This window comes from Peromyscus californicus, unplaced genomic scaffold (assembly GCF_007827085.1).
Source record: "Peromyscus californicus insignis strain IS unplaced genomic scaffold, ASM782708v3 Scaffold_11__1_contigs__length_118956290, whole genome shotgun sequence".
Classification (NCBI taxonomy): Eukaryota; Metazoa; Chordata; class Mammalia; order Rodentia; family Cricetidae; genus Peromyscus; species Peromyscus californicus.
The window spans coordinates 47,942,113-47,958,777 of record NW_026294402.1 but is presented as its reverse complement, the minus strand read 5'-3'; the positions used below and the strand labels follow the sequence as shown (position 1 = coordinate 47,958,777).

The following is a 16,665-nucleotide window of genomic DNA, read 5'->3' as shown; positions in this document are numbered from 1 at the left end:
CTATTTCATCTAGAAGCATTGTGGATATTAGTTGAATGAAATGAGCATAATACATAATACTGAGAAAATGTTATGAATGTTCTTTTTAAAGGAAGTGCAAAGGAAGTCGTTTGAAGAGAAATATGATACCTTCATGACTATTTGCCAAAACTTTGAACCAGTTTTCCGTTACTTCTTCATGGAAAAATTCTTGGACCCAGCTGTTTGGTTTGAGAAACGATTGGCATATACGCGTAGTGTGGCCACGTCTTCTATTGGTAATCCTGTAATCCTCTTAGATATTAAGCACATACCTACATTCTGACTTACAAGAGGATGGTAGTGGTAATGGTAGTTGTTGCTCAAACTATCCTCGTGATTAGATCATTGTGTTTGTTCATGATGTTTGTTAGCTTGTAACCATCTTTATGGAAGAGAATTCTATTCTGAGATAGAAAAATAAAACCAGTTTTGTTTAGGTTTTTAATATAGTGGATGTGGTTCATTTTCTCTCCCTTTAATAAAGGCTCTTTGAGATTTTCTTTGGAAAATAAAACCTTTGATATCGCCCTTTGGCTTTCTTTCATTATTGTTCTTCTGTACAGAATCTCTAATATATCACCACTCAGTGGTTCATTTAATAGAATCTCAGAACAGAAATTGTGATATGTGTTTAAATACTTGCTATACAACATATGTTTTGACTTTTTAATTTTTTATGAGATTGAAATAAAGTTAGTTAAATAAAGTTAGTTAGATAAATCTAATGTTATTGGGGGTTTTGGTCTTTTGGCGGTCCCGCCACCCAGCTCCCAAATAAATTCACTCACGGAGGCTTATTACTTAATGAATGCCCAACCTTAGCTTGGCTTAGTTTCTAGCCAGCTTTTCTTAACTTACCCTGTCCTCTTTTTGCCTCTGGGCTTTTCCCGTTCCCTTACTTCTGTAATCTTACTCTTACACTGTGGCTTGCTGTGTAGCTGGGTGGCTGGCCCCTGGAGTCCTCCTCCTTCTCTGGCTACTAGCCCTTTTCCTCCCAGATTTCTCCCTCTATTCTCTGCCTGCCAGCCCTGCCTATCCTTTCTCCTGCCTTGCTATTGGCTAGTTCTTTATTAGACCATCAGGTGTTTACACAGGCATAGTAACACAGCTTCACAGAGTTAAACAAATGCAACATAAACAAAAGTAACACTCCTTAAAATAATATTCTGCATAAATCAGTTAACAAAATCCTAGGATATGAGAACTAATAGAGTTGTAGAAACGGTCTCCTGTTAATTTGCAACTGAAGACAGTTTCTTCTGCCACTTTTGTACTGTACTTAGAGTGACAGGATATGTATGTGTAGGCATGCTCCCCAATACTTAAGGGAACTTCTTCTGCCTTGAAAATCACTAATTGGATTAAAGTGGTTTGGTTTATAAACAAGAAAGCAGGCTCAGTTAACAGTAGGACCAGCCAGGCACGGGGCATCCTTATTCCCTACCCAGTGATTTTTCTGTAACACTGTGTGGTGTCTCTCATCAGGTTAAAGGTATTTTAAGGCATGACATTATCTGTCTTAAAAATAGAAATGCAGTTATGCCTGCACAAGCACCTGGTGAAATAAAGTAGCAATCAGTTTCTGATTGCATAGTTCATTAAGCAGAGGAAAGTCGAATGTTGAAATTACCCATCACTGCATCTCTTGTTTTGTAAGAACACTTAATAAAGTCTGAGTGTACTGCACTTGCCCAGGTAAATCAGGGTCTCCAGCTTTAACCACACTAATTTCAGAGAAAATCTATGCTTTTTAACAAAGAGAAAATATTTTTAGCAGCACATCTATTTGTAAAATGTACATTAAAGTATCTGGCTAGATTTGACTTAAACTCTACATGCTACTTACTTTATAATGTCCTTTAAATAGCTCTAAAGTCTGAGCTACTTAAAATTGCATAGAATCAATGGTACGAGTTGAGATTATGGTTAAATGTATGTTAGAGATTTCACATGGTTGTTGTTTTTTTCCTTAGTTGGTTACATCCTTGGACTTGGTGATAGACATGTACAGAATATCTTGATAAACGAGCAGTCAGCAGAACTCGTACACATAGATTTGGGTGAGTATTAAAAGATAAGTGTCTTTTATTAATATGTAGTCATCAGGGACTATTTGCCTATCAGCATATTACAAATATGAGGAAGGCAGACATAGCCATAGAAATATATAACAAGATTTTTTTTCTTAAGCATAAGCACTTGTGGTGAGAGGAGCCGCTATGTCCACCTACAATAATGAGTAAATCTCACTATAAGAGAAGGCAGCTCAAGTAAAGAAGGAAGAGTGAGTGAGACGGTGGCGATCTAGAAGTAGGGGGTGGGGTAGTAATGGAGAGCTGGCCTAAGTATTGCTAGAGGGAACTTAGCCTGTAAGTAAGAGAGAGTGGGAGTGGCTCAAAAGGATAGGCTAAAGGGTTTTGACTTTTAATCTGTTAAATGGCGGGAAGTGAACAAATAGTTAACCAAGAGACAATCATGTTTGAATTTTAGGTAACTTTCTAAGCAATTTGGACCAGGAAGTTAAGAGAGAAAATAATAGTGTAGACATGAAATGATGAAGGTTTGGACTAGGGTTGTAGTGACCAGGAGATTGGATTTGAAGACATATGAGTTCTAGGTTGTACCATTGAAGTTAGTTATGCAGAATGGGAGGGAGTTTTGCAGACATCCAAAGCATCTAACAAAGGAACACAGCAGGTTTCATTAAAAAAAAAAAAAAGAAAGAAAAAAGAAAATGATGAGTTTTGCGCATTATTTCAAAACATTAGTGAGATTTCTGGAAAGCAGTGGAAACTCAATATAAAAGAGTTTGGATGTGATGGTGAGTCACACTCTCCGCAGTAGAGATAGATGACTGAAGTCACTGGACTGGAGGAAATCCTGATCTCACACGGAAGACGGGAGCTTTGAGAATGCTAGTTATTGAAAAATCTAAACCAGAGTGGACTTGGTGGCTCATGACTATAATCCTAACACTTAAAAGGCTGAGGCAAGAGGATTGCTATGAGTTCAAGGACAACTTAGGCTATATAGGGAGTTCCAGACCAGTCTGGGCTATGAAATGAGAGCCCATCTCAAAACAAAAATAAGTCTCCGAAAACATGAGGAAGAGGTCTCCTAGCTGCTGAGCCATCTCTTCAGCCCTAGAAAGAGGCAGCTTCCAAGCCACAGGAGGAAAGTACTCCATGAAGGCCATAATAAAGCCAGATATTAACTACTACAGAGGTAGAGTGAATGCAAGTGTCTGCCTAGTGCAGAAAACCCATCCCGGAAAGCTTTGTACTGTGTGATTTCATTTATATAATCCATTTGATATGTCAACATTATAAAAATAAGCAAATTAATGGTTGTTAGATGAATGGGATAGGTGTAGGGATTGACAGGCCGTGTGAGGAAAGTAAGTGTGGCTATAAAATGGCTGTATGAAGGATCTCTTGGTGATGGAATGTTATATGTCTTGGCTGTACTAATGTTCATACCCTGGCTATGATACTGTACCATGGTTTTTTACTATAGAGAGAAAGACTGGTAGAAGGTATGTAGGGTGATCCTTGTGCATTATTTCTTAGAATTGCATGTGAATCTGTAATTACCTCAAAATAAGCATGTGAGTTTGTATCTTAAAACTTTATTTAAAATATATTAAAACATTTAATACATGAGTCTTTTACATTTTAAACATACCAGCTATCCAGTTTTTAAAATCATCCTTTAATGTCAAGAAGCTATTCTTTCGTATTTGAAGTGGTTCTCATAGATGATGGAGGTGAGGTGGGCAGGTAAAGCAAGAATAGAATAATCATCTAGTACTAATAGAATGTGAGTGATAGATTCTTTGCTGCCTTTACAAAGTTAACATGTACTTATGGAGACAGTGTATGAGCCTGTCACACTTTCTTGCTTCACGTCTCTTTGATTTTAGGAGTGGCGTTTGAGCAGGGTAAAATCCTTCCCACTCCAGAAACAGTTCCTTTTAGACTCAGCAGAGATATCGTGGATGGCATGGGCATCACTGGTGTGGAAGGTGTCTTTAGAAGGTAAGGGAGGGAAGGCAGATAATTTTTGCTATCAAAATTATTCAGCTAATGTATATAGATGATGGGATTCAGTGGTAGAATCACATCCCAGTGCTTTACAGTACTGAGGAAAAGACCCTTGGTACAGGCAGTAATAGTGCTTTCCAGCCACCTGGGACTTAATTCAGCATGCCATGAGGTCAGCATACCTAACCTCCTCTGGAAGAGGCCCCTCCTTAGCTGACGTGCTTTGTTGTTGCTCATTGTTGGGGGTATTAAAGAGATGATAATTTTTTGGTTTTGTTTTTATTCTTCTCTCATACAATACATCCTGACCTCAGTTTCCCCTCCCTCTACTTCTCCCAGTCACACACCCCCACGTCCTCTCTCCCCCAGATCCACTCTTCCCCTGTTTCCCTTTAGAAAAAAGCAGGCCTCTCAGGGATATCAACCAAATATGGCATAACAAGATGCAGTAAAACTGGGCACAAACCCTCGTATCAGAGCTGGGCAAGGCAACCCAGTAGGAGGAAAAGGGTCCCAAGAGCAGGCAGAAGAGTCAGAGACACCCCCATGACCATTGTCAGGGGTCCCACAAAACTACCAAGCTAACAGCCATAACATATATGCAGAGGACCTAGCACAGACTCACGCAGGCTCCGTGGTTGCTGCTTCAGTCTCTGTGCACCCCTATGAGTCCTGTGTCATTGATTCTGTGAGCCATGTTCTCCTGGTGTCCTCAACCAGAAGCACCTACAGTTCTTCCTCCCTGTCTTCAATGGGGTTCCCTGAGCTTCAAGGGAAGGGACCTGATGGAGATCTCCAATTTAGACTCAAGAAATGATAGTTTTGTATGAAGGAACCATGTTCCAGTATAACTCCAAGCCAAAGATTTTGCCATTTTTTGTAGTTTTTCCAGTAAATGTCCATAGTCTCAGCTTGTGTAAGTAAATTAATACTTGCCTCAGTAATCAAGACAAAGTATTTCATAGTAGTAGTGTCTTTTTTGAAAAAATAAGTGCTGAGCTTATGAAACACACACACATATTTGTATATATCTTACTTTCTGGAACATCTCTTAAATGCTGTCTTTGCCAGTTGGTCTGCTCTTTGAAATAAGATTTTGGGAATTGCTAGCAAGGATCACCTACATATGTATACGTAAGTCCATATAGGCAAAGATGGATTGAAATTTTGGTGTGCTACAGAGTCCATGTTTGTAATGTATTTCACCTTGCAGATGCTGTGAGAAAACAATGGAAGTTATGCGTAGTTCTCAGGAAACCCTGCTAACCATTGTAGAGGTAAAGTATTCATAAGGATGTTGTTGTTGGTTTTTTACTCTTTTGGGGGGCCACCACCCAGCTCCCATATAAATCACACACGGAGACATATTCTTACTTCTGAATGCCTGGCCTTAGCATGATTTGTTTCTTGCCAGCTTTCCTTAACTTTAAATTATCCTGTCTACTTTTTGCTTCTGGGCTTTTCTTTTTCTATTCCTATATACTTTTCTTTGTTTCTTACTCTGTGGCTTGCTGTGTAGCTGGGTGGCTGGCCCCTGGAGTCCTCCTCCTCCTCCTCTGGCTACTTCTTCTTTTCTCCCAGATTTCTCCTTCTGTTTATTCTCTCTACCTGTCAGCCCCACCTATCCTTTCTCCTGCCTTGCTATTGGCCATTCAGCTCTTTATTAGACCATCAGGTGTTTTAGATAGGCACAGTAACACAGCTTCATAGAGTTAAACAAATGCAACATAAAAAAAAATAACACACCTTAGAATAATATTCCCCAACATAAGGACATCTGGACTCCTTTGCCAGTCAGCCTCCCTTGTTAGGACGTCACTCATTTGAAGATCAGTGCTGCATTTCATGTAGATTGGTTCTGGGCAGCAGCAGAAAGGGGCACAGTGGGCATTTTCATATATCACAAAGTTTGGGGTTAGAAATGGTTCTAGTCCCCTCACATTTCTTGGAATATTATTGCATTGTTAAGTAATCTCTAATTTTTAAAGAATAAATGAGCACTTTGACATCTTAGACATCCCACTTTGGCTGAGGAGATGACTCAGTTGGTAAAATGCTTGCCACACAAGCATGGGCGACTGAGTTTGGATCCCCAGAAGCCATGTAAAAACTAGCATAGTGGTGCATACTTATTATCTGGCACTGGGGAGGTAGAGATTGGAGGATCTCTGGGACTCACTAGCGAGCCAGTATAGCCAAATTGGTGGGTTTCCGATTCAGTGATAGACACTGTCTCAAAAAATGAGTAGAAAAATGATTGAAGAAAACATCTGACATCAACCTCTGGTCTCCAGTCACACCCACACACGTATGTGCATACACATACCAATGTATCCCATATGAGATTTTTTGAGATTGGTTTCCATGAAGAGAAGTCAATAATATATATCAGTTTCCCTACAAATTTCAGAGCTAATTTTGATGAAAATCAGTGCCAGCATTGTTAGTGGCAAGCATAACTGAAGAATGAGGTTTGCTGTTGAAGCTCCTGCAGTGTGTTTGCTGTTTAGCTTTGAGACAGCTCATCTGAATGGAGCTGTGGCCTGCAGAACATACACGTTTAAATCAGGTTCATCATTTCATGTAGACCCAGGACAGAATGGGAAGAAAGTCATACTTCCCGTGCTTATGACATTAATTCTACCCAAGTGAGAATTGTGGGTCTCTGGCAGTCATTACAAACCTGGTAAGGATGTATGAAACAAGAACTCAGCTGTTTCCTGCACAGAGAAGTACAGGAAGTAGAGTACAGGCCTGGCTGCACACAGGTATCATCTGTTCTGCTTCTAAAGAGTAGATGTTAACTGAGTTCAAAACAGATTTCTAGGAATGAAAAAGGAGCATGTGTGTTTTGTAAATCACTCCTGTGCAGGCAGGGTTGAGAGCCATTTGCATTCACTGGCACTATTAAGACTGTGATAGATAATAAGGGAGAAGCTATGTCCTTTAGAAGATTCAATGAACAGTTTGTCACATGGTCTGAGTGAGAATATTGCACCTGAGAAATGATTTCTATCTCTGTTTACAGTACCTGTGTCCTTTTGGAACATACCCACTCCTCACAGACACACAAAGTTCTGTGTTGACCATGGTAAATCAGTCCAGATTTCTGAGAGTCATTTGCTATGGCTTTCCTAATAATGAAGAAGAGTTTCCCAGTCACCATTGCTGTCTCCTGCTCTAGGGCAGTGCTTCCCGATAGCATCTTGGCTCCCAGTCCTGAGGTCACTCCTTTCGAAGTCAGTCCCTCCATTGTTTATCAGTGGCCCTGAAGGACACCCAAGGCAGCCTTACAAAGTGAAAGTTTTTGACACTGCTGATCCAGTACAGTCCCAGCATGTAGATGCTGAAGAAACCCAATGAAAGTGACAGTCAAAGGATTCTGGTCCTATGATGTTAGCCTGGCCTGCTGAATCATTTGCTTCTGTACCCATGTATTCCACTTACTACTAAGACTGCATAAGCCTGACTAAAAAAAGAATAAAAACAAGAAATGTCTGTGTTTACACACCGCAGGGCAGTTAGCTGTTGAGTAAATTACATCCTTTTATTAAATTTACCCAGCTTTACTCTAACTGATAGAAAAGGAGCCACTAGAGTGGGTAGTAGGTTTGGTAGTCAAAATGTTAGTTTTGATGGTGCTAAAACTCTGTTGGGGAACATGGCTTAAGAGTGAGGTGAAATAGACCTGGGAAGAGACGGGAGTGAAAACCACAGTGACAATCTCCTCCAACTAGGTCGGTGTCATCCAGCCTAACACCCGACCCTGGAGGAAGAGTGAACTTGAGCTGGGATGAGAACTTTGGAGCGTATACTTCAAAAAGCTTCCTCATCTCTGAGTTGGTTCCTCCATCAGCTGCTTGTGATTGTGTTATTTTATGATGTGGTTGCTATTGATTTTAACTATGTAATCAAAATGCACTTGGTTTATTTTTTCTGCCTAGGTCCTCTTGTACGATCCACTCTTTGACTGGACTATGAATCCTCTAAAAGCTTTGTATTTGCAGCAGAGGCCAGAAGATGAGACTGATCTCCATTCTACCCCCAATGCAGAAGATCAGGAATGCAAACGAAGTCTTAGGTGGGAGATTTTAGGAGGGACCTATTGTTAGTTACTTAGATTTCGTTATTCCCAAGCCCTTAACTGTTGTACCTCATTGTAATCTTCATGTTTTTATCCTCAGTGATACTGACCAGAGTTTCAACAAAGTAGCTGAACGTGTTTTGATGAGGTTGCAGGAGAAGCTGAAAGGCGTGGAAGAAGGCACCGTGCTCAGTGTGGGTGGACAGGTGAACTTGCTTATCCAGCAGGCCATGGATCCCAAAAAACTCAGCCGACTTTTCCCAGGATGGAAAGCTTGGGTGTGACCTTCAGCGCAGGAGTTACTCTTAAACTCAGACTTCAGAAATTACATCTTTGGATAGGAATTATTTAAGCTAATAACTGCTTTTGAACCAGTTTTCTATTTGATTCAGCACCACCCAAAATTGATATTTCTGCTCTCGTATGTTAGACGTAGTAGTTATTCAAGATCTGCTAGGATAAATGTGGACCGTTAAGATCATGCTTGTATTGTTTTCAGTGGATCAGAGGCTCACAATGAACAGCAAACAGTGGGAGCGGCAGAGTGAGTGTTACTTTTGGTGTGCATTAGGACAAGTTCGTAATTTCTGCTCCGAGCGGAGTAGTCAGTGTGTGTGTGTGTGTGTGTGTGTGTGTGTGTGTGTGTGTGTGTGTGTGTGTGTATGCTGGGCTGGGAGACACACACACACACACACACACACACACGTACATAACAAAGTACTCAACAATACTGTAAAAAGGGTGGGTGTTAAAATTATGACTGTCAATATATCGGGGGGGGGGGGGGGGGGGGGGCGGGGGGGGGACTCACACTAAAATAAATGTTGGGCTAGAGTGTGACTCAGTGTAGAACATGTACCCAACCTGTATGAGGCCCCAAGTTTAAGACCAGAATTGCAGATTGAAGGGGGGTGGGGGGGGGGGGTAAAGTAGTATAAGTTGAACATCCTTAATTCCAAAATCCAAAATGTGAGATATTCTGGTGTCCAAAATTTTCTGACATATTGGGTGCATTTCAGAGGTTCAGATTAGGTGCATAGCTAGTCTTAGCTTACAGTCTTCACAAATGCTTCACAATCTGAAATGTCCCAAACTCGAAGCAGCTCTGGTCCTCAGCATTTTTAAGAGGGGACACTGACTAAACCTGTACTTAAGAAATGTTCTGATTTCAAGCCAGGGCGTGGTAATGCACGCCTTTAATCCCAGTACTCAGGAGGCAGAGGCAGGCAGATCTCTGAGTTTGAGGCCAGCCTGCTCTACAGACTGAGTTCCAGGACAGCCAGGGCTATACAGGGAAAACCTGTCTCTAAAACCAAAACAGAAGAAATGTTCTGATTTCAGTTGTAGGGTCACTCAGCATTGCCAAGTGATGAGGTCTAGAGAGGAAGAGCATGGCTAGTGTAACTAGTGTTTGAGTGAGTTCTGTGTTCTTTCTCTTTCAGGCCCTTTGTTATTCACCATTGCTGTATTTTTCTTGTTAAGTTTCTCCTAGTTCATGAATTCTTCTGTTAACCACATTTCATCTCCTATTAACCCATTCTTTCAAAAATTGATTTTCAGGGTTGACAAAATGGCTCAGTGGGTAAAACCACTTGCCATGCAAGGCTGATGGCCTGAGTTCCATCCCCAGAACCCATGGAAAGGTGGAAGGGCAGAATCAAAAAAGCTATCCTCTGACCTCCACATGCGTGCCGTGGCACGTGCAAGTCCACCCACACACACTCACAACAATGAAGTTTAAAAAAATTCTTACAAAGGAAAAAGTAGATTTCATTTTCAGCTATGTACCCTAGAACTAACAGATCCACCTATTTCTCCTCCCAGGTATTGGGATTAGAGGTGTGTACCATCACATTCAGCCTAAATAACTTTTCAAGTCCTTTAACCTTTTCAAGTCCACTAACCATCTTAAATGTCTTATTCTGTGATCCCTCTGATCTTGAATTAAAGTCAAGTGCTGGGTGTTTGTATTGTTGATTCTTGGGATTGGTGAACTAATTTGTCATTTTGAAAGGGGAGCTCATTTTCAGCCCCCCCACCCCCCCCCCCCCCACACACACTGTGAGAATCCTGAGTGGCCTAGGTTGAGAGTGATTCTTGATTCTTGAAGATAGTTTGCTCATGTTTCATTTCCAGGGATGTCACTGTCATTTCTTGGCTCCAGGGCTTTAGATCTCAGGAGTAGTGTATACTGCTGCTTTCTGTCATCTCTGTGCTAACAGGCAGTGTTTTACTGGTGCCCTTTTCAGTGAGGACTAAGCCTGCATGTGTCCCACCATGGTGGCAGGGTGAAAGGAGGTGCATTTAATGCCTCCCCCTTGCTGTTTGCAAGTCTAGGATTCTTTAGTCCGTATATATACATACACACACACACACACACACACATACACATATACAAAGCCAAACTCTTGGTTTCTGCAAACTGTTACGAAAATTATTTTGTATTTTAACTTTCCTTCTTTGTGTCTTTTGTCAGAATTGCTTATATGGATATTTAGTATCTACTGACTGTAGTAAATCAAGAGAATGTGTTGAACTTAGAATGTCTTTAAGAAAGTGTTGGCCTCTTCATAGAGGATAGTATTAGCTAATAATGGCTAGCTAAATGAATTTGTAATATGTTTCTGTAGTTAAATCACTGAAGAGCTTGGAATAATAATTGATCCATTCTTCACCCTTAAATGCCATGCCACAAACATATGCTATTTAGGTTTTTTCTTTCTTTTTCTTTTTCTTTTTTATTATTATTAAGAAATTTTCTATTCATTTTACATACCAACCACAATTCCCCTCTCCCCCCCCCCCAGTCTGTCCCCCCATTCAGATTTTATCAATGGCTTTGAAAAGCCTTTATCAGGTTTTTCAGGTAAATCTAGAAGCAGCTAATTGAAATGTAAAAAGATTAAGTTAGAAAATATTTTTGACAGGAGTAAGATGGGCAGTTACCAGGAGCCAGTGAGGTTAGATTTACAGATACTAAAAATCAGGTATTTCCTTTGTGCCAAGTTCCTGACAGCAGCACCTCTGATTCTTACAATGAAACCTTGTAATATTGGTGATGATGTCCATTTTATATCCAGAGAAAGTGAAGGCTGGAGAAAGATTACTTGTCTGAGGCCAGAAGACATTGCACATGAAATTCATGTAAGCAGTCTGTTCAGTTGAAGAGCTTTTAGTAAAAAGAGTCTGTGTTCACGGATCAGTTAGAAGTTAGTGAAAAGCAAACAGAGACGCTGCTAGAAAAGGAAGTTAGGCGCTGATGTGTCTAGAGTGACAGAGGCATCAGGCCCCAACTCTAAGGTCATAGTGTTCACTGAAAATGGGAAAAAATTGTGCACCTAGAAATCCATCACAAATTTAAATATGGTAAAAGGAACAAAAGCAAAAAGGAAGAGCTTTGAGCACTTTAAGGTTTATATTAACCATTTTTTTATAAGTAGAAGGCCAGTATGAAATAGAGAAAAGTGCCATTTCAAGTGTTTCAATTGCACCTTAATGAAATTGTTTTTCATATAGATTTGTTTAGTGCTATTAAATGTAATTGTTACATTGTTACCTGACTGTCATAAAAAATTTTAATAAAGAACTCTACAAGTTGATGTTAATTATGCAATTATGTGTCCATTTTATGAAATATTTAAGTGTTGTATGTGCCAGGCACAGGCTAGTTCTAGTGAGACAGCAGTGAGCAGCAAAGTCAGCACTCAGAGTTCAGAGTCCAGGCATGAGGGTCCAGTCTGTCCTACAGGAAGGCAAATGACTAATGCTCTTTGCTTTGCCTTAGAAAACGATCTGGTACATTTCTGAAATCGAAAAAACTAAGTTGTACCAGGATATGACAAATAACGATCCTAATATCCTAAATGTGATATTTTATTTTATGTTGTTTTAAAATAAATTCATTCCTCTTGAGGTTTCATGTTTCTGTGCAGCTTCTGACAAAATGAATTTTGTATACAATATAGTCAAAGTGTCCAGAAAGATTGGGTTCAGAATTGGTAAAGATCTCATAGAATGGAATTATTCCTTGGAATAAAAGTCCCACACTTTGCTCTAACAGGATGTGTGGTTTTATATACAGCAGAAGTAAGTGTACATTTACTAGTATATTGTTCAAAAGCAGAAGTTCTAAACCTGGGAACTTTCGCCTTGCTTATATTTTCAAACTAAAAAATATTTTATTCTGTTAGGTACAAAATGGCATTGTCTCCATTTATAACAGCTGGGGACACAAAGTTTTTCACGTTTGGTGTGGTTTCCTCTGCTGAATAGCCATGGCATATTGGAAATATTTCTGCTCCTGTCTTGGCTGCATGACGTCTTTCCTAACCTAATTCCCCTGTCACTTACCGTTCATTGTCATCACCAGTTTCACTGATGGTTAAATCTTTCCGTCATTGCTAGACCTTCCTAAATGTTACTCAGTTCTTACAGTTTTTGTTATAGAGATCTTGCATACTTTCATTTCATTTCTTCCTAGGTACCTTCATGGTTTTCATAGGGTATCTCTTCAGTCTTTTATTTGGAATTTAAGTTACTCTCCACTGAAATTTTATCCAGTAACTGCGATAAAAACTCTTATTCTTTCTAGAAACTTATGTTCTTTTAGCCCCATGGTTCTCAACCTTCCTAATATAGTTCTCATGTGGTTGTGGTCCCCAACCATAAAATTATTTTTGTTGCTACTTCATAACTGTAGTTTTGCTGTAGTTATGAATTGTAATGTAGATCTGTTTTTTCCAACCACCCCTGTGAAAAGGTCATTCAGTCCCCCCCCCCAAGGGATTACAACCCACAGGTTGAGAACCACTGTTTTAGGTGGTCATATGTGCTATGAATGATTATTTTTTCCTCCCAGATATAATACTGTTTTGTGGCTTTATCTTCCTTTACTCTTGGCTGCAGCCTCTGCTTGCCACACTGGTAATGGAAGATAGAAGGAGTCATGTTTGAACAGTCCTGTGGCTCATAGCTAACGCTCAAGTGTCATTGTTTCCCCATTTGCTGTTCCCTGCATGGTTTTAATGAGGCATCTGTGCCACTTTTCTTGTTAAAGAACTTCCTTCTCATCCATGGGCTGCTGTGAAGTTTTGAGGTGAGTTAACAGTGACTGCACTAACCGAAAAGGACCATTTTTCTGAGCGTGTTACTATGGTGCTCACACTGCTAGGTTTTCTAAGATTAAGTCATCCATACACTTTGAACACTTGAGAGGTGGTAGAACCAACCGAGAGGAGGTGGGCCAGTCAAGGGAGTTAGGGGAGGGACAGATCTTTGAACTCATAAATAGAACCCTGGTGCCAATTCATGTTGTTGCGCTCTCTTTGAAATGATCAGCTTTGCAAGACAACTTGCTCCCTTACATGATGCAGTCTCATCACAGAACCCAACAGGAAGGAACCTTACAAGTTGTTAACTTCGGGCATTTTACCCCAACAGTAGGGTGCTATCATAATACACAGGGGTAGGCAGACATCTTTTCAGGACTCTGTCCTTAGTTCTTTTAGGTATAAAACCAGAAATGGAGTTGCTAGGTAGTGTGGTCCTTTTGTTTTTAGCATTTTTTTTTCTCATTTTTTTTAAATTCCCACAATGTATGACGTCTTGAGATTGACAATGTATGCCATCAATTCCAGTAATTCAAAAAAGAAATGATGTAATTTAAGCACATGAAATGAATTATTATATGCTTTATGGGAGTTTTTTTTTAAATTGTTTAAAAGCCTAAAATGTACTCATAAGAATGGGATGTATTGCTCTGTGTATATGCTGTAATGTTGAGATCAGGGTAAGTGTTTCTCCTCAAGAGGGTGTTTGTTTTTATGTCTGTGGGTCTTTGGCCTGCATTTGTGTCTGTGTACCACTTGCATGCCAGAAGATAGCAGTAGATTCCCTAGAACTGAAGTTAGATAGCTGTGAGCCACTATGTCAGTGCTGGGAATCAGACCTGGGTCTTCTGAAAAAGCAGTCAGTCAACCACTAGGCCATTTCTCCAGCCCCAGGTATATAGTTTCTTTATGGTAAAAGTCTTCATAGCCCTTCCTCTCAGGCTTTTGGAAATATACAGTACATTGTTGTTTTCTGTAGCTGCCCCAGTACAGAGGCACAGAACTTAAGGCATATTGATTGGGTGTGTATATAAATTTACTGATCATGTCTGTTCTTCATTCTCTTCATTTCTCATCCCCCACACCCACCCCATGCCTTCTTTCGGTAACACAGTTGTTTTTGTACTTCTGGGTCTTTTGTTTCCATGTGACAGAAAGAATAAACTACTAGTTTTGCATGATGCTCTCTAGATCCATTTTGCCACAGATGATAGGTGACATAATTTTATTCTTTTTATGGCTAAATAGTATTCAGCTGTATATATAAACCACATTTCTTTTCCCAGAATAGGACGATCTATTGATGAGAGGTATTTAAATCACTGTTAATTGTATTTGGACATGCCTGTCCCTTTATGTTAAGTAATAGTTTACCTTGCTGAGGATAGAGAGGATAGGAATGCCTTACTTTGTTCTTAGGCTTCTCGTTTTGAGATTCACTAGTTTGCAGTGGGATCCCGGGTGTCACTTTCTTCCTTAGGTCCAGGTAAACCAAGCCAAAAATGACTACATGCAGGCTGAGTTCCATCCTGCTACTAACAAACCTTCTGTAAAGGAAACTGAAGGCAAATCCATTCACAGTAGTTATAAAATAAATAAAATATCTTGAATAAATTCAACTGAGGCTCTGGTGACAGACCTCTACCAAGTAAGTTATAAAACACTGGTGAAAGTCATTGGAGAAGTCCCAAGATGGAAAGACTTCCCATGTTTATGTTTAGAAGAACTAATATTGTTAAGTGTCCACACCAGGTCAAAATATTAGTAAAGTCAGTCCAATCATTTTGAAAATACCAGGAACATTCTGTAGAGAACTAGAAAAATCACAAAATTCATATAGAACTACAAAAAAAAAAAATCTGCAAATAGCCAACAACAGCAAAAAAAAAAACTTGGAAGGATTGCAGGACATTGGGTTACAATAATGAAAACCTGATGGCCCCAGAAATAAAGACACATACTCCACCCAGCTGATTCTACACAGATGTTCCAAAAACATACAGAAGATTGAAATTTGACTCTGTTTCAGCCTCCACCAAAGTCAACTCAGAAATGTATCAAGACCTGAATGTAAGCTATAGAACTACTACAGGCAATGTAAGATGGCAGAACAAGGAATGATTTTCTTGACAGCACCTGTAATGCACAGAAAACAAAAACTGACCGATGGGGGAATCACACCAACTAAAGTGTTTGTGTGGAACAACAAGAGTAGACGGCTTACAGATTTTGGATAAAAATACTTGCCGCTAGGCAGTGGTGGCACAGGCCTTTAATCCCAGCACTCGGGAGGCAGAGGCAGGTGGATCTTTTTGAGTTCGAGGCCAGCCTGGTCTACAGAGCGAGATCCAGGAAAGGCACAAAGCTACACAGAGAAACCCTGTCTCAGAAAACAAAACAAAACAAAACAAAACAAAACAAAAAAAACGAAAAAAAACCTTGCCAACTATTCATCTGTAAAGCGTTAATATCAAGAATATATAAGAGCTGGGTAGTGGTGAAGCACTCCTTTAATCCCAACACTAAGGAGCCAGAGGCAGGTCAATCTCTGAGTTCAAGGCCTGCCTGGAGACAGAGAAACAATGTCTCAAAAACAAAAACAAAAAAAAACTAAAAGCACCGATAAATAAATAATACATAAGAAAATTTTAAAAATGTTGAAAGTCATCAAAACCACAAGATGCCATCATACTTGTCTCAAAAACCAAACAAAAGCTGTGTGTCAAGAATATGGGGAAAGGCTGGGTGGCGGTGGCACATGCCTTTAATCCCAGCACTCGGGAAGCAGAGCCAGGCAGATCTCTGAGTTCGAGGCCCTCCTGGTCTACAGAGCAAGATCCAGGACAGACACCAAAACTACACGGAGCCCTGTCTCAAAAAAAAAAAAAAGAATTTGGGAAAAGGAACCCTTTATATACTGATGGAGGAAAGTAAATTAGGATAGTCATTATGGAGAGGAGTTGAGGTTACTCCAAAGATTCAAATCCAAACTACTATTCGATCCAGCAGTGTATACACTTCTGGGTGTATAGCTAAAGTGTGCTAAAGAAATCTATGCACTCCTACATTCACCGCAGGGCCATTCAGCCAAAGCAAACTAAAGGAGATTGAAATGTGACTACCCTGATTTGATTGGTACACATTGTATTCATGTTGTGAAATACACTGCTCCCCAGAAATGTGTAAATTGTTACCTGTGCATAATTTAAAAAATGCTTCAGTGGACAGTTCAGGACAAAAATAAGTGAGGGGCATTTGGACATGGAGTGTACAGTGAATGAGTCTGCCCTGAGCAACTGTACTAAAAGCAAATTGTATTTGGAGTTTTTTTAATACCTAAATAAAGATACTTTATTTTAAATGTGATTGTCAGACAACTACAGTTTATCAGAATACCAGGAAGTACTAT

General features: G+C 39.9%; 1 protein-coding gene across 3 annotated transcripts in view; it reads left to right on the top strand.

Annotated features, from left to right (window-relative positions):
- Positions 1 to 8,629, top strand: part of Atm (ATM serine/threonine kinase) — a 108,789-nt gene extending 100,160 nt beyond the window's left edge. For all 3 annotated transcript variants that reach the window (XM_052760414.1, XM_052760421.1, XM_052760428.1), the window contains 6 exons: positions 92 to 257; positions 1,995 to 2,081; positions 3,944 to 4,058; positions 5,278 to 5,341; positions 8,009 to 8,145; positions 8,249 to 8,629. In XM_052760414.1, coding sequence (XP_052616374.1) covers positions 92 to 257; positions 1,995 to 2,081; positions 3,944 to 4,058; positions 5,278 to 5,341; positions 8,009 to 8,145; positions 8,249 to 8,432 — 753 coding nt within the window. In that variant the 3' untranslated portion in view covers positions 8,433 to 8,629. The remainder of the gene's footprint in view (positions 1 to 91; positions 258 to 1,994; positions 2,082 to 3,943; positions 4,059 to 5,277; positions 5,342 to 8,008; positions 8,146 to 8,248) is intronic.
- The last annotated feature ends 8,036 nt before the right edge of the window (positions 8,630 to 16,665 follow it).